The following is a 17,990-nucleotide window of genomic DNA, read 5'->3' as shown; positions in this document are numbered from 1 at the left end:
AGAAAAAAAAAGAAAGGAAGTCAGGCATGGTTGGCACGCTCCTGTCCTCCCAGGACTCAGAAGGTGGAGGCCAGAGGATCTGGGGTTCAAGGTCATCCTTGGCTACCTGGCCAGGACGAGGCCAGTCTGGGCTACACGAGCTGGAGAACGAACAGAAATGCAAGGAACGAGCCGGGCGGTGGTGGCTCCCGCCTTTAATCCCAGCACTCGGGAGGCAGAGCCAGGCGGATCTCTGTGAGTTCGAGGCCAGCCTGGTCTACAGAGCGAGATCCAGGACAGGCGCAAAGCTACACAGAGAAACCCTGTCTCGAAAAACCAAAAAAAAAAAAAAAAAAAAAAAAAGAAAGAAAGAAAGAAATGCAAGGAACGAAGAGGCCAAGGGCAGAATCACAGGGTCTGCGTGTGTGTCCACGCAGAGGAGAAGGGTGTTAGGTTTCCATAGAAACAGCATCCAGGCTGCTCCGCGGTCCCGCCCACCCGCCTACTGCCCGCCAATCAGGGGCTCCATTGTGTGCAGCGCATGCACAGAACGGATGGCCGGCCGGAGCGCCTCCGGGAGACACCGGAACAGCCGCCCCGCGCCAGGCTGATGGGGCCACGCATGCGCCCTCCCGACGCCCGCCGGCCTGGGCGCGCATGCGCCTTCCTCGCGTGCCCCGAGCGCGCGGGCGTCGGGCGCCTCAGTCTGCGAGCGGCGGCGGCGGCGGCGGAGCAGCGGGGCCGAGGCCGGGAGCTCCCGAGCAGACCGGGCGGCGCAGGCGGAGCAGCGCAGCGGGGCCGTCCGTGCGCGCGCAGCCGCCGCCATGAAGCCCCCCGCAGGTACCGGCCGCCCCCGGCCCGGCCCCGGGGCGCGCGCCTCCCCCGGCCCCGACCCCCTGGGCTGCAAAATGAATGAAGCAACTTTGCCATGACTTCCCCCGCTGGCAGGCGGCATTGAAAACGATAGAAACTTCCCTCGCGCTCCCCGCCGGGACGTGGACCGCCAGCCGGGCGGGAGCAGCACCCACACGTGCAGTGGAGGCGCGGGGTGTCCGGAGGGCTGCGTGGGGACGGTGGGTGGGAGCCGGGGGGCCGGGACCGTGTGCCATCTAGCATCCCGTGAGGTCAGGGAGCACCTCCGATGAGGTCCTTTTTCTCTTGTTTAAGGATTTATCGTGTGTGTGTGTGTGTGTGTGTGTGTGTGTGTGTGCGCGCGCCCATATGTCCCATATGTGCAGCACCCACGAAGGCCACAAGAGTGTGGCGGAGCCTCTCTATACCAGGATTTCGTCACAGGTGGTTGGGAGCGGCCTTTTGGGGGCGCTGGGAACCAAACTCGGGTCCTCTGAAGACCAGCGAGCGCCCTTCACCCCTGACCCCCTCTGCGGCCCAAGCCTCTTAATGTGGGAGAACAAGGGTGCAGGCCCGTTGGGAGACCCACCTTTCCCTCCCAGGCCTGGGGAGGATGAGGGCAGGGATCCCAGTGTCAGGTGTGGACAGCGCAAAACGTTTAAATTTTATTATCGTGTGTGTGTGTGTGTGTGTGTGTGTGTGTGTGTGTGTGTGTGTGTGTAGGTCAGAAGACAGCTTGTGAGTCGGTTCTCTTTCCACCTCCGGGCGGGGATCAAACTCAGGTCCTCAGGGTTGGCAGCAAGCGCCTTCACCTGCTTAGCCATCTGGACAATTCCTGGATTTGCTTAATCCAGAAAAGAACTGATCCAGCCTCGGCAACTTGGCAAGGTCCTGCCTTAAACAGTAAAGAGGGCCGGGGATGTGGCCAGCGTGTGTGCCAGGTCCCGGGTTCCCAGGTCCCGGGTTCCCCGCCTAGCACCGGTGGGAAGGAAAAAGCGCTGTGACTTGTGTCCCGTGTCCTAGAACGTGGCCCGGTGTGTGCCACCTCCTTGCATTTTCTCATACCTGCGGATTGTCCCCCAGTTGTGGTCGTGGGAATAGGAATAATCAGTATTACTCTGCCTCAGGAGCTCGAAGATGACCTCAAGCGGAGACAGTAATCCTAATGTTTACAGAAAGATGTTGAAATCCTGGCTGCTCCAGAATTTTAGGACGCTCCCTGTTCTCACGGCAGGCCCTGCCCTCACTTCTAAAGCCCTTCATGTCTGTGTGTGTGTGAGTGTGCACATGTGGGTGTGTACTCGAGGATGGGTTGACAGTATTTTCCTCAATCGCTGCCCAACTTCTTGCTTTTGAGACGGTTTTTCTGTGTAGCCCTGGCTGTCCTGGAACTCACTCTGTAGCCCAGGCTGGCCTCGAATTCACAGAGATCCGCCTGCCTCTGCCTTCCGAGTGCTGGGGTTAAAGGTGTGCGCCACTACACCCAGCCATGGTTTCGATTTTGAGACAGGGTCCGTGTACCCCAGGCTGGCCTCATTGATATGTAGTCATGGATGACCCTGAACTCTGTCCTGCCTCAGTTTCCCGAGTGCGTTGGGACGAGGGCGTTGTGCACGCGGTGAGTGCTCACCCTCTGAGCCACGGCCCCCATCCCCATGTTTGTTTTATTTATGAGAAAAATGGTTGCCCTGTAGTCTCTGTTTGGGCCTCAGACGTGGAATCCTCCTGCTTCAGCCTCCCGAGTGCTCTGAGAACAGGCACCCGTACCCACCCAGTCCATCTTTGTGAAAACATCGTCCTGGTGGGCAGTGCCTTCCTGTCCCTTCCCACCCTTGCCGCCTGCCCTCGTCAGCGAGGCCCGAGGTGGGCGGCAATGGCCTTAATGACACCTCGGCAATGCCGGGGGTGTGGAGGACCACACCTAACCCTGATGACATGCTGCTAGATGGCTGGGTGGTGCAAACATGTGTGGAGAACAGGACCAGCGGCAAGACAGAGTTCTGGAAATCCCTCAGGGCTGGCCTCTCAAGACCTCACAGCTGGCCAGAACCTGCGCTTTATTTCTGGGATGGCGTTTGCCAAAGCAGTAGGATCCCTCAGCAGTGATGTCCTCCCCCAGAATCCCCAGTGAGGGGCTGGGGCGTGGTCAGGGCGCTGTCCCTGGCCTGCACATACTCCCTGCTCATGGCCTCGTTACTTGAGCAGGTCCTGGGAGGACGATGGTGGACAGGCTCCTTAGGTACAGACTCGGTGCTTCCCACAAGCCCCTGGGCCTCTTGCTCATGATCCCACGCTTCTCCTTCCTGCAGCCTGTGCTGGGGACGTCGTGGACGCAGCATCCCCATGCTCCACGGTGAATCATCTACGCTGGGACCTGAGTGCACAGCAGATCCAGGCCCTGACCAAGCAGCTCATAGAGCAGACCAAGTGTGTGTACGACCGTGTGGGCGCCCAGGACTTCGAGGATGTGTCCTACGAGACCACGCTGAAGGCGCTGGCCGACGTCGAGGTGACGTACACGGGTGAGCTCCGTCGGTCCCTCGTGTCTGGGGAGGCCGGTGATGGGTGGGAGCCGGCGGGCGTGGCAGTGGACAGGCCTGTCCCCCTGGGCCGGGGGAAGCAGCCTGTGCCTCCCTGCAGCAGCGTGGCCTGAAGGACGCAGCTCAGGTGACAGACACCTCTGAAACCGAGTCCCTTGTGGCTTCTGGGACACTGGGTGTCAGCTCCTGTCTGAGCTGCCAAGCAGGCTTTGTCCAAGTTTGTTTTCTTTCTTTTAAAGATGTGTTTATTTTTAGGCCAGTCTTCGTGGCCTATACCCTGTAATTCCAGCAGCTGGGAGTCAGACTCAGGTGGACCTCTGAGTTTGAGGCTAGCCTCATCTACATAGCAAGACAAAAAACATACAAGCGACCAAAATAGTTTTACTTTTTGTGTATGAGTATGTTGCCTGTGTGTGTGTGTGTGTGTGTGTGTGTGTGTGTGTGTGTGTGTGTACCCACTGAGGCCAGAAGGGGGTGTCGGGTCCCCTGGAGCTGGAGTCACACACAGTTGTGAGCCGCCACGCGGACGCAGCTTACGTTTGTCCGTTCTTCTGCCACCACCGAGTGGACCACACTGGGGCTGTGGACCTGCTGACACACACCACCACTCACTGTGCCAGCTCACTAGCCTTTATTCTGAGTCCCCTCTGTGCCTGCCAGGCAGGGCTACGTCCCGGTTGTCTGGCTGCCTTGGCATCGCACAGGGCACACCTCCACTCAGCCGGGTATCTCCTTCCTGTGACTGGAGCACATTCCTGCTGCTGGGATGTCTGTGATCGTCCGTGTGTGGGTTTTCCTGTCTCGGCCTCTGCCAGCAGAGGACCCTCTCAGGCCGGAGCCCTGGCCATCGGTCTCAAGTGTCCTCCTGTCACCCGCCACGCTCTGTCTCTAACACGATGCTACACGGGCCTGTTGCCACCCAGCACGATGGCAGCTTCCTCCTCCGACCCACCAGACCCGAGCAGCCCGGTCCCAGGGCCACTGTGTCCCAAGCCCCTCTCTGGGCAGGAAGAGGGGCAGGAGAGGCATGTTCAGGCCACGGAGGCCGCTCTGCCTCAGGTCCAGCAGGGCCTCTCCGCCTGCATCCCGGGTGTGGTCCAGATGGGCCTGCAACCGGCATCCTGTGGCTGCCCATCGGCCGCGGCCTTGCATACCCCTCCGATGCAGCTGACCTCCCTCCCTCACCTGCCCTGGCTTTAGTCCCCAGCCTCAGTTTCCCCTCGAGCGTCAAGCAGTGTCCTCTTCTCTGGTCTCAGGTGGGAACCTCGCCCGCTGGTGACCCCTGGTGACCCTTCCCTTGGTGTGGCATTACTGTACCACAAATCCTTTGACTTCCCTGCCGGCCTCTCCGGCACATCTTCCTCTGTGCAGTGTGGTGGCTCACACCTCAGCACTTGACAGCCTGAGGCAGGAGGATTTCCACAAGTTCAGTACTCCTCTGGGCTATAGCAAGAGCTTGTTCCAAACAGAACAGAAAGAGACAGTGGTCAGGGCTGCCCCCTGGCAGCTCCTCAGCGCACCCCGTGAACTCTGCATGGAGGTCATAACCTTTGTCCTCCCCGCTTGGTCCTCCGGGCCTCCGGGCCCTTCCTCCGCTGGCCAGCGTCAGCCCGTGTGACTAAGCATACAGGCCGTCAGCACCCAGAACGAGCAGCCGTAAGGCATCCCGCGCCCACCCCGCACACCTCACCCCTGCCTTCTGTCCGTGGGTGTCCGCGCCTGTGACCTCTGTGTCCGCGTCGCTGGCTGGTGCTGTGGGTGTCAGAGGCTCCCTCCTGTTCGGGGCCGCGTGATACTCCAGCGTCCAGCGCATGCGTGGGAACTGGGAGCCCTGCCTTTGGCTGTTGTGGGTCTCGCTGTCGCACGTGCACGAGATTTGATAGTGACCCGTGCTTTGTTCCTGGCTTCATATGTGGGGAGGGGACTGGGTCACAGGGCAGGTGTCGTAACGTTCACGCTTGTATGGTCCCAAATTCAGGCATGCTCCTGCCTCAGCCTCCAGGGCGCCGATGGCAGGTGTAAGCACCACTCCCGCGAGCGGGTCAGCCGTGGAACGGTCGCCCCGTTAGCATGCCTGGCTGTCCTGGTGTCTGCTTTGTTGTCTTGAGTCTCCGCTGTGCTGTCCCCAAGGCTGAGGGTGACGGCGCGCCCCCTCTGTCCCAGTGCCCGAGCCCTGCGGGTGCAGAGGGGTCCCTGCGGCTGCAGAGGCGTCCCCCGGGTGCAGAGGGGTCCCCGCCGGTGCAGAGGGGTCCCCGCGGCTGCAGAGGCGTCCCTGCCGGTGCAGAGGGGTCCCCCCGGGTGCAGAGGGGTCCCCGTGGGTGCAGAGGCGACCCCCCGGGTGCAGAGGGGTCCCCCCGGGTGCAGAGGCGTCCCCGCCGGTGCAGAGGGGTCCCCGCAGAGGCGGCTGGGGGGGGGGGGGCCGTTCCTCTGACCTTGTCCCCATCTCACCCTCAGTACAGAGGAACATCCTGGACTTCCCCCAGCACGTGTCCCCGTCCAAGGAGATCCGCACGGCGAGCACAGAGGCCGACAAGAAGCTCTCGGAGTTCGACGTGGAGATGAGCATGAGGCAGGACGTCTACCAGAGGGTCGTGTGGCTGCAGGTGCGTGGGGGGCCAGGCATGGGCACAGGGGGCCGGCTCTGCACTGGCCATGGCCCACGGCAGCCACGCGAACCACCTTGCGGGGTGGGACCAGATCCGCTGCTGCCGTGTGGAGGGCAGGCACCATGTGAGCTGTGCAGTCACAGCCGGCTGCGGCCTTCACTGTGGTCAGGGTTGTTGTTCAAGTACCTGTCATTCAGGCGGTGGTGGCGCATGCCTTTAATCCCAGCACTCGGGAGGCAGAGGCAGGAGGATCTCTGTGAGTCCGGGGCCAGCCTGGGCTACAGAGTGAGTTCCAGGACAGGCTCCAAAACCACACAGAGGAAACCTGTTTCAAACAACCAAATAAAAAATAAACCTAAAGTACCTGTAATTACCACACAGCTATGAGACGTGACCAGTCCTGTCATCGCAGCCTGAGGCACCAGGAGTTCAAGGCCAGCCAGGGCCACCTGGGATAGAATACGGTGTCGTGGTGCGTGGCATCCCAGCACTCAGTGGGTAGACACCAGAGACCCAGGAGTTCGAGGCTTGTCCTTCATTCCGTACTGAGTTCAAAGCCGGCCCGGGGTGCATGAGACCCTGTTGAATAAATAAAAGGTTGGAGTCCTCAGTGGAAGAGCCCTGCCTAGAGTCCCCCAGGGGGTCTGGGGCCTGGCTGGGGACAGACCGCCTGTCCTCCTGGGTCCATCCCACCCCCCAAGAGGAAAAAAGGCAGTGCTGGCCAGAGTCCCACCGCGTTCACAGCACCAGTTGGTGCCTTTGTGCACCCGGGAGCACCGTGGCCACCCCTGAGGCAGCCTGTGCTCCAGGTTGGGGGTTCCGTTGTGTTAATGGATGGGGAGGTTCCTCTGTAGCTCGTGCTGGGAACCAGGGTCCTCCGCCTCTGTCTCCGAGAGCCGGGTCTCTGGGTGGCCCTGTGCCTGGCTGTGTAGCCGGGTTTTAACATTCTCTCTTTCCTGGAGATGGGAAGCCTCTGGAAACACATCTCTCCTCCCATGGGGGTTGAACCGGGCTTGGCTGCGACCTCCTTCACCCTCAGAGCCCTGTCTCGTGATTAGAGTGTGGGTTTTTATTTGTTTTTTTTTTTTTTTTTTGGTTTTTTCGAGACAGGGTTTCTCTGTGTAGCTTTGCGCCTTTCCTGGAGCTCACTTGGTAGCCCAGGCTGGCCTCGAACTCACAGAGATCCGCCTGGCTCTGCCTCCTGAGTGCTGGGATTAAAGGCGTGCGCCACCACGCCCGGCACGGGTTTTTATTTGTTTTAAGATGTTTGGTTTTTCTGTCTGGGTGGCTGTGTTCACGTGTGCTGCTGCTGTGGAGGCCGGCCAGGAGCACTGTGTCTCCTGGAGCTGGAGTCACGGGGTGCGTGTGTGTGTGTGCGTGTGTGCGCGCGTGTGCATGTGTGTGTGTGCGTGCGCATGTTACGAGCGCCGCTGTGGGTGCCCTGCCCCTGCCGTGAGAGCAGAGAAGGGACACTCCCCTGAGCTGTTGCCCAGTGTTGGATTTGAGCTCTCGATGGCGTCTTCCAGGAGAAAATCCCCAAGGATTCCCTGCGGCCCGAGGCAGCTCGCTACCTGGAGCGGCTGATCAAGCTGGGCCGGAGGAACGGCCTCCACCTACCTCAGGACACGCAAGAGGTGGGTGTGCCCCGTCCTGAACGCCCCAGTCGAGGCCTGACGACACTGTCCCTGTCCTCTGCCCGGGGCCTGAGCCTGGGGAAGCAGAGCCACGGTCCCAGAGCGTGACGCAGCCGCCCACTTCGGCCCGGTGCGTGGCTGAGTCAGCGCTGCTGGGCCTGGAACGTGGGTCCCCACGCATGCCTGCCGGGGCTGGCTTGCAGACCCTGGTGTGTGCAGAGACGGGTGTCATACCCCGGGCATGGCAGAGACCGCAGCTGGCTCTGGAGGGTGGGCAGGTGGCGCTTACACCGTGCAGCTGAGCCTCAGAGAGGAAGCAGCTGTGTGGACTCCGTTCTGGGAGTGCGCCTGAAAGGCCTGCTCCGGCCCTGCGGGGTCACCCTCGCCCCAAATGGGGCCACCGCGTCAGAGCCCAGGACCTTGACTTAGTAAAGCTGCCGTCCTGCTGCGGCGAAGGGAAGCCGGGCCCGCCCGGGGACTCCCAGCCCTGGAGAGCAGTCACCGTGGTCACTGAAGGCCCAGTTCCTGGAGGGTGGGCACGGGGGGGAGAGGTGGCCCTGCTGGAGCAGGGTTCCCGGTGTCCCCTGCCTCTCTCACCGTGCCTGGTCCATTGAGCGCTCATTGGCCAGCCGGCTTTGAGAAGCTGGGAGTGCCTGGGGTCCCCTGGAGGCGGGGCCGGGTTCCTGGAGCCCTGCCCCTCCTGTGCTGACAGGCAGGGGGGCCTCTGCCACCCGCCTGTCACAGCTGCAGCCTCGGGGTCTCACCCCGTCCTGTTCCCTGTCCGTCTGACAGCACGTCCCTGCGCGGATTCCTAGTTAAACCCTAGACCCGGCCTTAGCAGACAGAGGTGACCCTGTGTGTCACCGGAGCTCAGGCTGAGGGTCCTTCCCAGGGGGAGGCCTGCGGGAGAGCCCAGGAGTCCAGCGGTGCCCGGGGAGTGGCGCAGGCCACGTCCGCCCCCGGCTCCTCCTGTCCTTTGCTTGGAGGTTTTGGGAGGGGCGGCCTGGAGGGACGGGAGGCCGGTGTCCCCACCCCACCGCGTCCCCACCCCACCGTGTCCCCACACCGCTCTCTCTGCAGAAGATCAAGGGCATCAAGAAGAAGCTGAGTCTGCTGTGTATTGATTTCAACAAGAACCTGAACGAGGACACCACCTTCCTGCCCTTCACACGAGAGGAGCTGGGTGAGCGCGGGGCCGGGGTGGGGTGCCGTGGGGGGAGCTGGGGGGGCCGCCATGGGGGGAGTGTGCCGTGGGGGGGAGAGCTGGGGGAGCGCGACGTGGGGGGGGCGTGCCATGGGGGGAGCTGGGGGAGCGTGCCATGGGGGGGAGTGTGCCGTGGGGGAGGGTGTCCTCACAGCTGGCCAAGGACAATGGCGCCATCTTTCCCTGGGAGGCAGGAACTGGGTTCTGCTGACCCAGATCCTATCCAAAGCAGGAGCCCTGAGCTGGCGCAGCCGGGGCCGCCCTAGCCGGGGGCAGTTAGCTGTTGTCCAGAACCCACACAGCACCCGCCACACAGCGTGGGTTGTAGTCCAGGTCAAGGGGTGGTGACTGTCGGCCCAGGCCTCGGACATTGGAGGATTAGCACCTCCGTGTGGTGTCTGGGCTTCTACCTCGGTTGTGATGACCCTGCCTCTCCGGGAGGCTCCCCTCGGGTTCAGGGGTGCTGGCCTGGCTCCAAGGCTCCGTCTTGAGCTGCATCCGCTGCCTCCCCAGGCGGGCTCCCCGAGGACTTCCTGAACTCGCTGGAGAAGACGGAGGACGGCAAGCTGAAGGTCACCCTCAAGTACCCGCATTACTTCCCGCTGCTGAAGAAGTGCCACGTGCCTGAGACGCGGCGTCTGGTGGAACAGGCCTTCAACTGCCGCTGCAAGGAGGTGGGCCCTGCAGCTGTCCCCGACGGCCCCGGCCCCCTCCACAGCCGCCCGCTGGGGGCCCGTGCTCGGGGTTCACGGTCACGGGTCATGGCGGCCTTGTGCAGGCCGTCTGCAGTTAGCTCCCGCTGAGGTGAGGCCGGGCGGCTCTCCCGGAGGGACCCTGCCGGCCGGGGGCTCGCAGGGCAGGGAACGGAGGGGCCGTCACCACCTCTGCTGGCGTGACTGGAGCCAGGGTTCCCCAGGCCCCAGAAGCTGCCGCTTGAGGTGGGCACCGACTTCTGTAACGCCCTGACCGTAATGCGTGGGCCTCCCCAGGGATTGTTACCATCACCTAAGCGATTGGAGTCCTCAGAACTGCACCCCGAACTCTCCCCTGACCTCCCGAGGGCTCCCACGTGTGGTTGGTGCCACCTCCACCTGGCCCCCTGCCTGCCTGGGTGGGTTGAGGTGCTGGGTGGCCAGGGCCGTGTGGTGCTGGGGAGGCGCTGCCCTGGGCCGACCCCCGGCAGTCCATCCCCTGCTCGGCCTCCCCCTCCCCAGACACGGGCCTGCCCCGTTCTGAGCAGCCCTGCTATGCCTTCACGGTGACCAGAGTGGGCGATTGTCCCGTGGTCTGTTAAGCCATCTTGGTGGCGCCTAAGACCAGTCCCAGGACAGCCAAGCCGCCCTCACCTCTCTCTGCCCCCGTGGTCCTGTCTGGACGGGGCAGAGATGGAGTCCCCCGGCTGCCTGTGTCCCTGCAGGAGAACTGCGCCATCCTGAAGGAGCTGGTGTCCCTGCGGGCGCAGAAGTCCAGCCTTCTGGGCTTCCGAACACATGCTGACTACGTCCTGGAGATGAACATGGCCAAGACCAGCCAAACAGTGGCCACCTTCTTAGGTAGCCGCCCCGCCCCGCCCCGCCTCACCCCGCCCGTGTCCTCAGCCGGAGGATCATCGTCTCGGCTGTCTGTCCTGGGGTAGAGCCCGCGTCCTGTGTCCAGCCCCCCACGCGCGCTTGCCCTCCTGGGGCGCAGTGGATGGTGGTCCGGGCCTGGGGTCACGTGGGCGTGACACACCCCTCCTGGGCGCCCTGCAGATGAACTGGCACAGAAGCTGAAGCCCCTGGGGGAGCAGGAGCGGGCGGTGATCCTGGAGCTGAAGGAGGCCGAGTGCGCCAGGCGGGGCCTGCCTTTCGACGGGCGCATCCACGCGTGGGACATGCGCTACTACATGAACCAGGTGGAGGAGACGCGCTACCGTGTGGACCAGAACCTGCTGAAGGAGTACTTCCCGATGCAGGTGGTCACGCGCGGGCTGCTGGCCATCTACCAGGAGCTGCTGGGGCTGACGTTCACGCTGGAGGACGGGGCCGCCGCCTGGCACGAAGACGTGCGGCTCTACTCCGTGCGGGACGCCGCCTCTGGAGAGGAGGTCGGCAAGTTCTACCTTGACCTGTACCCCAGGTGCGCACGGGGTCCCCCAGGGTCACCCCCCTCACCCCGTCTGCTGGGGACAGAGAGCGGGAGGCCCGGGCAGGGCCGCGCTCCTGCTGTGGGGAAGTGTGGCTCCTCCGGCCCCGTGGGCACCGACGGCACCGGCTGGGGGGGGGGGGGGGGGTCTCGGCTCCGCCCTGACCTCGGCTCACTCCTCAGGGAAGGGAAGTACGGCCACGCGGCCTGCTTCGGCCTGCAGCCCGGCTGCCTGCGCCAGGATGGAAGCCGGCAGCTGGCGGTGGCCGCCATGGTGGCCAACTTCACCAAGCCCACGCCGGACGCCCCGTCCCTGCTGCAGCACGATGAGGTGGAGACCTACTTCCACGAGTTCGGCCACGTCATGCACCAGCTCTGCTCACAGGTGAGCGGCCTGGGGCGCCTGGGGGGCGGTGCGTGGCTGGGCCGACGCCGTGGACAAGTGCCAGGCCGGCCCTGGGCCCCCTGCTCCGCGGAAAGGGCCTTCATTACATTTGCTTATCTTCGTGGGGGGGGGGGGGATGCACTCGGGGGCCGTGGCTTGCACATGCAGACCGGAGGGCAGTGGACCCTCGCCTGCCCTTTGAGTCCTGGGTTTGAACCCGGGCTTGGCAGCTCCCTTAGCCACGGAGCCACATCCCTGGCCTGTCTTCCCTCCTGCTCTGGTGTGATGGTGGCCTGCAGTGGTCCCCACGCCCTCCTCACACGGCCGGCCATCTCGCCACAGCTCCTCAGGTGGCTTTGGGGGTTCAGGTCAGGCCGGCCTCTCCCAGCACTGGGCTGTTGTGTGCAGTTTGCGTAGATCGGAGGCCGGAGCAGAGCCAAGGCCTCGTGGACCTTAGTGTGAGGCCTGGGGACCGGAGATGCGGGGGGCCCAGCCTCTGCGGTGGGGGGGCCAGCCTCTGCGGTGGGGGGCCCAGCCTCTGCGGTGGGGGGCCAGCCTCTGCGGCTGGTGGCGCCCAGTGTGCCGGAGCCCGGTGAGCTGACGGCTGCCGGGAATCCAGAGGGGCTTAGGCCGGATGTGAGGCCTGGACACCGACGTGCCCTAAGGCCTGTGCCCTGGATAGGCGGAGTTCGCCATGTTCAGTGGGACCCACGTGGAGCGTGACTTCGTGGAGGCGCCGTCCCAGATGCTGGAGAACTGGGTGTGGGAGAAGGAGCCACTGACACGCATGTCCCAGCACTACCGCACGGGCAGCCCGGCCCCTCAGGACCTGCTGGACAAGCTCATCAAATCACGCCAGGCCAACGCAGGTGAGGCGGGCCGTCCTTCCCGTGGGCACTCGGCCGCATGGGGAGCTTCATGGCACTTCTGCTGGCTGACCTCTGACCCCCCCCCCCAGGTCTCTTCAACCTTCGGCAGATCGTCCTGGCCAAGGTGGACCAGGCCCTGCACACGCAGACAGACGCCGACCCGGCCGAGGAGTATGCGCGTCTCTGCCAGGAGATCCTCGGGGTGCCGGCCACGCCAGGTAGCTGCTCAGAGGCCCGCCCGGCCCCGGGGCCTCCGCTCCCTCCGCTTCCCCAGCCTCCAGAGAGCCGCAGCGTGGGGGCTCACACTCCCCCGGCTCACACTCCCCCGGCCCCGGGCCCCAGCTCATGCTCCCCCGGCTCACGCTCCTCCCCCGGCTCACGCTCCCCCAGATCACACTCCTCCCCTGGCTCACGCTCCCCCAGATCACACTCCCCCAGCTTACACACCCCCGAGCTCACACTCCCCCAGCTTACACCCCCCCCAAGCTCACACTCCTCGGTGGCTGCTGCCGCCATGGTCCTCGCCCGGGGCGCACACGGGGACATGCACACCCGCAGAACCCGGCCCCTTGCCCCCCCCCCCAGGCTGCCCTTGCCTGGGGTGCACCCTGCAGCCTGCACCTCTGTGTCCGCCAGGGACCAACATGCCAGCCACCTTTGGCCACCTGGCGGGCGGCTACGACGCCCAGTACTACGGTTACCTGTGGAGCGAGGTCTATTCCATGGACATGTTCCACACGCGCTTCAAACAAGAGGGGGTGCTGAGCCCCAAGGTGAGTCCCAGGGCTACCGAGCCTCCCCGAGGTGTCTCTGACCCCCGCTGCCCACCCCACCCACTCTGACCCTGACCACCATTACCCCCAGGTTGGCATGGATTACCGGACCAGCATCCTGCGGCCGGGGGGCTCCGAGGACGCCAGCGCCATGCTGAAGCGGTTCCTGGGCCGCGACCCCAAGCAGGACGCCTTCCTCCTGAGCAAGGGCCTGCAGGTGGAGGCCGGGGAGCCGCCCGCCTGCTGACCGCGCACCAGCCCGCCGCCCTGTGCCTTAGCCTAGCCCGGCGGGGCGGCCTCGGCGGCCCCGGGATGTGGGTGAGCCGGGGGCGGTTTCCATCCTCCATGCCCCGGCCCGAGGTCCCCGTCCTCAGGGCCTGGCCTGGCTGCCCCGGCGGCCTCCGCCTTGCACTAGCCCCTCCCCAGCCCCGTGTGGGACACAGTTCTCTGTGATGCCGCCATTAAACTGATGAGGCCCCTGCCCGCGCCTCGCTCTGCGCCGCTCCGCCCCGCGTCCCCAGCGCTCTGGGCTGTGACATGGTGCCGGGTCTGCGGGAGGGAGCTAATGGAGGGAGCCAGGGCCAGCCGCCTAGTGTTGCTCAGGGTCGCTGTGTCAAGCACCCGCATCTGGGCCTCTCCAGGGCCGGCTGCAGGGAAGCCTGGGTGGGGCTCTGCCGCCTGCTGGCCGTGTGCAGTATTGCACCCTCCAGCCACCATTAAATCTGCATTTCAAGAAAGACAGGACCTCGTGTAGCCCAGGCTGGCCCCTGACTCGCCAGGTAGCCACGGCAAAAGGAAGCCATTTCGATCAACTCCGATCCTCAGTTCACACAGGATCCCAAACTACCTAGCCAGGGGTCTGCACTGTCCGGAGACGCCCTGTGCAGGCACAGAGATCATGCCTGTCACGGAGGCCGCCACCGCCACCGAGGCAGGGCCGTGCGCAGCTCCAGTGCGGCTCGGTTATGCTTTCCGCACCGAGTGCCCTTGTTAAGTCTACACGGGGTGAGGGTGCCTGGGGCTCCCTGGACAGCCGGCCTAGGTCAGGGCTGGAGGGGTGGTTGGGTGGTTAGAGCACCAGCTGCTCTCGCCGGAAGCCCTGGTTAGATTTCCAGCACCCACACGATGGCTCACGGCCACCTGTAACTCCAGTTCTGGGGGGTCAGCACCCTCTTCCGGCCTGCTTGGGAACTGTAGTCACGTGCAGGAAGGAAGGAAGGGGTGCAGGGCGGAGCTCAGCGGGCGGAGCACCTTCTGTCTTGGCCGACTCGGACTCGGGCACCAGGACCGCCTGTCACTGCAGCCCCAGCGGGTCCCGCGTCCCCACCTCGGGGGGCTCCGGCCCCACAGGGCACAGGCGCACAAACGCTTTAGGAAGGATGGGCGGCGGCCACTTCCAGACGGGGTTAGATGAGACCCGGGGCGCACGTCCCAGGGCATGAGGTGCCGGTGGGCAGGGGCCTCGGGCAGACGCACCCAAGAGGGAAGGAGCTCGTGGATGCGGCAGCGGGACCCTGCATCCCAGCCCCGGGGGCGGGGGAGGGACGCACTTCTGAGTTCCGGCCGGGGAGAGAGGCCTTGTCTTAAAAAACGGGAATGCGTGCGTGTTGTGTGCGCGTGGGGTCAGCCTGTGTGGGGTCAGCCGGGCCTGCGCCCCCCCCCCCCCCCCCGGCCTCGCTCCCCTGACTGAGGCTCCCGGTTACCGGAAGCTTCTTGCCCCTGTTGGGTTGGCCCGCCAGGTGCCCTCAGGATCCACCTGCCTCCCACAAAGCTGCAGCCACGCTCAGCCTCGCCCCCCTTCCTGCTCGCTGGACCCGAGTATTCAAACCCTGGTCCTGACGCTTGCCCAGCAGCCATCCCTACCCACTGAGCCACCTCTCCGGCCCCCAGTGAGACAGGGTCGCCCTATGTACCCCTCACTGTTCCAGAACTCGCTCTGCAGCCCAGGCTGGCCTTGAACTCAGAGATCCTCTGGCCTGCCTCCCTCCCTCCCAAGTGCTGGGATTAAAGGTGGGCGTCACCAGGCCTGAATCAGGATTTCCCCCCCCCCCCCCCGCCCCGCATTACCTCCTGCAGTGGCTGCCCCCCCCCCCACCCCCCCGGTTGTTACAGTCCACAACCAGACACCGTCACCCGTCCCCGGTAACCCTGGGCTGGCCCCTTCCACGCCCCGGCTTCCTCACCTTAAAAGCGGCAGAGTGGACCACCAAGCCCCTGGGGCGGTGGACATCCAGCCCCGGTGGATGCCGACGGCCACTCTCCAAGGTGCTGACCCACCTAGGTCTGGGGGGCCGTCAAGGCCCACGCCAGGCTGCCTGCCAGAGCCCCACCCTGAGTTAACTATACCTCGCCACTCACACTCAAGATACCGTGTGTGTAGGCAGGGTCTAGTGTAGCCCAGGCTGGCCTCAGACCCCCGAGGACTCAAAGATGACCTTGAACTCTTTCTTGCTTTTGGAAACATGGTCTCACTCTATAGAGCAGGCTGGCCTCGAACTCACAGAGACCCGCCTGCTGGTGCCCCCAGTGCTGGGGTGACAGGTGCTACTCACTGAGCCACAGTCCCGGTACTGTCAAAATCCTTTATTGACAGTCACAACAGTCTTAGAAAAGGGGGTGCTTGGCGGTGGCGCACACCTTTAATCCCAGCACTCGGGAGGCAGAGGCAGGAGGATCTCTGCGAGTTCGAGGCCAGCCTCTGTCATCCAGACCCTGTCTCTCAAAGGAAAAAGAAAGAACGGCGTTTGTGGGCTGGGCCCACTCTGAAGTCCACGCCCTGGTGTTGGGGAGCCCGGGTCCCCGAGGCTCTGCGTCTTCCCAGTGGTCACGGGATAGGGAGGGCTCCGTGGGTTGGGGGTCAGGGCTCGGGTGTCAGTGTGTCTGTCTGTCGGGGTCTGCATAGGTAAGCGTCTAGTTCTTGTCCTAGGCCAGGGTCCTGCCAGCACCCCTCCGCTGGGTATGGGGGGGCAGCTTCTGGAGGGGGCGGTCGGTCCCTACGGCTGTCACAGCACCTCCAGGGCGCCCTGCACCAGACGCACCCTCAGCCACCTCGGCACCCAGGACAGCCACATCTCCACCCCTGGCATCTCCAGCCCCACCCGGCCCGGGCTAAGCAGCGATTCCAGAGCCACCCAGTCCAGCAGGGTGGCCCGGCCCAGGTCCTCCGTGGCGTTGACCAGCACCAGCGTGGCGTTGTCCAGCTCTCCGGTGGGGTCGCTCAGCATTGGTATTTCCACGAAACTCCCCCAGTCCGCGCCGAGGCCGCCGGGAGGAGAGCCTGCGTGGGGCGCGCCAGCGTCCGGCCAGGGTCCTGGGACCTCGGGGCCTGGGGCGATGTCGGGAGCCACGCGGGACGCAGCGTGGTTGTGGAGGGTTCGGGAAAACACTGAAGGGAATTGTGGAGTCAGAGGAGACGGCGGAGGCGGAGTCCCGACCCTCATTCCCTCGCCCCGGCCCCAGGTGCCAGGATGCTGTGGGGACCGGGTTGCATTGCGTGCACTGTGGTTGTGGGGCGCCCCGGCGCCCCGTGTGGGTCTCAGGTCAGGGCTGCTTCGAATGTTTCCATCCTTCCATTTTGTGGACTTGGGAACTGAACTCAGGTCAAGCTGACCTACCTGCCCCCAGTCCCCTGACATGGGCTTTTTTGGTTTTGGGGTGTGCGTGTGTGTATTTATTGGTTGACATTTTTGTCAGGGCTCTCGTAGCCCAGGCTGTCCTGGGTAGCCTAGAGTAACCCTGGAGTGACCCCCCTGCCTCCACCTCCGGGGTGACCAGCCTGCACCCCCGCGCCTGACTTCCGTGGTGCTAGGGATGGAGCCCCGCCCCCCCGCCCTCACCCCGGTCCCAAGGCCGGGACCACCCACCTCGGACTGGCACGAAGTCGCCAGGGCTGTCGGCCTTGCTGGAGTCGAACGGGCTGATGGAGGGGAGGATGATCAGCACAAAGGACAGCAGAAGGACCTGCCGGACACGGGGCGGGGTCACCCCATCCTCCGAACCCACAGGCAGGGGGGCAGGTCCCGCCGGCGGGGGTGGGGGGCCCTGGGCTTCGGTTCCTTTAGGTGGGCGTGCGCCTGGCTCCGTCACTGTCCCACCGCGGCAGGCTCCGCGGCCCCGCGCTGAACACACCCGCCTCCCCCTACCCACGGGACCCGGGCCGAGCGCCCACACCCCAGCCCTGGGGACCCCCACCCCAGCCCTGGGGACCCCCACCCCAGCCCTCCCCACCGGACCCGGGCCGAGCGCCCCCACCCCAGCCCTACCCACGGGACCCGGGCCGAGCACCCACACCCCAGCCCTGGGGACCCCGGGGGCCTGCGGGGGGGCCTCACCGCCACGCAGGTGCCGGCGTGGGCGGATTTGCTGGTGGACTGGACCACAAGGGCCTGCAGGTGTTTCAGCTGCTCCAGCAGAGACCTGCGGAGGGAGAGGACACCCGAGCTGAGCCCTGGGGCCTCCTCCTCGCTTCCTGGCCCCCTCTGCAATCCCCCGGCCTCGTCGGAGTACTAACCACACCCCTTCTAAGACGCCCTCCCTGGCTCCCTCCTGCCTCTCTGCCCCTCAGTGCCCGATCCTGCACACAGCAGGCTCTGTCCGGCCCCAGGGCCTTTGCCCAGGCTTGCCCTCTGTACGAAGGGCATTGTTTCCACGGATATGTCTGTAGCTGGTTCTTGCTCATGCCAGAGGACTTCGTATCTGCCAGTTCCTCTCTAGCCAACTCTTACACACCCATCAAAGCCCCAAATAAAAATCCCCTTCTTGGTACACAAAGGTCTCATTTCTTGTTCTCTTACAGCCACTGTGGCGGAGTTTTGTCCTTCAAGACCTTCCCTGGGCAAAACCTAGGGGGAGCCCGCCCCCCTCCCCACCCACCCCCCACCCCCGCATCTCAACACACACTCACAGATTTTGCTTTTCTAAATGCAAGACCTTCCTCTGCAGCTCCTGGTTCTGGGCAGTGCACGCTGACATCCTGGGAAGACAAGGACGCGGTGACACCGAGAACGTGCCTGTGACCCGCCACC

At 64.6% G+C, this 17,990-nt stretch overlaps 2 protein-coding genes across 9 annotated transcripts in view; one reads left to right on the top strand and one right to left on the bottom strand.

Annotated features, from left to right (window-relative positions):
• Nucleotides 1-663: 663 nt before the first annotated feature.
• On the top strand, nucleotides 664-13,447 carry Thop1 (thimet oligopeptidase 1). The gene is made up of 13 exons (XM_006978259.3): nucleotides 664-819; nucleotides 3,141-3,353; nucleotides 5,826-5,974; nucleotides 7,504-7,611; nucleotides 8,692-8,794; nucleotides 9,329-9,489; nucleotides 10,233-10,368; nucleotides 10,567-10,933; nucleotides 11,123-11,324; nucleotides 12,007-12,193; nucleotides 12,283-12,411; nucleotides 12,830-12,966; nucleotides 13,058-13,447. The coding sequence occupies exons 1-13, from the start codon at nucleotides 804-806 to the stop codon at nucleotides 13,211-13,213; spliced, it is 2,064 nt and encodes a 687-aa protein (XP_006978321.2). The 5' UTR covers nucleotides 664-803; the 3' UTR covers nucleotides 13,214-13,447.
• A 2,087-nt stretch (nucleotides 13,448-15,534) lies between these two features.
• The window catches only part of Creb3l3 (cAMP responsive element binding protein 3 like 3), a 10,706-nt gene continuing 8,250 nt past the window's right edge, over nucleotides 15,535-17,990 (bottom strand). For 7 of the 8 annotated variants that reach the window (XM_042267168.2, XM_042267163.2, XM_042267164.2 and 4 more), the window contains exons 7-10: nucleotides 17,870-17,938; nucleotides 17,298-17,382; nucleotides 16,830-16,926; nucleotides 15,535-16,351 (exon numbers count right to left, since the gene is read on the bottom strand). In XM_042267168.2, coding sequence (XP_042123102.2) covers nucleotides 15,969-16,351; nucleotides 16,830-16,926; nucleotides 17,298-17,382; nucleotides 17,870-17,938 — 634 coding nt within the window. In that variant the 3' untranslated portion in view covers nucleotides 15,535-15,968. The remainder of the gene's footprint in view (nucleotides 16,352-16,829; nucleotides 16,927-17,297; nucleotides 17,383-17,869; nucleotides 17,939-17,990) is intronic. The other variant, XM_042267169.2, reaches the window with a different exon arrangement.

This window comes from Peromyscus maniculatus, chromosome 22 (assembly GCF_049852395.1).
Source record: "Peromyscus maniculatus bairdii isolate BWxNUB_F1_BW_parent chromosome 22, HU_Pman_BW_mat_3.1, whole genome shotgun sequence".
NCBI classification, from domain to species: Eukaryota; Metazoa; Chordata; class Mammalia; order Rodentia; family Cricetidae; genus Peromyscus; species Peromyscus maniculatus.
This window is presented reverse-complemented; position numbering and strand designations above follow the sequence as displayed.

What these genes read in the sequence shown, in the direction of transcription:
- Thop1 (XM_006978259.3), top strand. An exon ending in AACAGTGGCCACCTTCTTAG is followed by an intron (nt 10,369 to 10,566) that starts GTAGCCGCCCCG and finishes GGCGCCCTGCAG; the next exon opens with ATGAACTGGCACAGAAGCTG. An exon ending in AGGGGGTGCTGAGCCCCAAG is followed by an intron (nt 12,967 to 13,057) that starts GTGAGTCCCAGG and finishes CATTACCCCCAG; the next exon opens with GTTGGCATGGATTACCGGAC.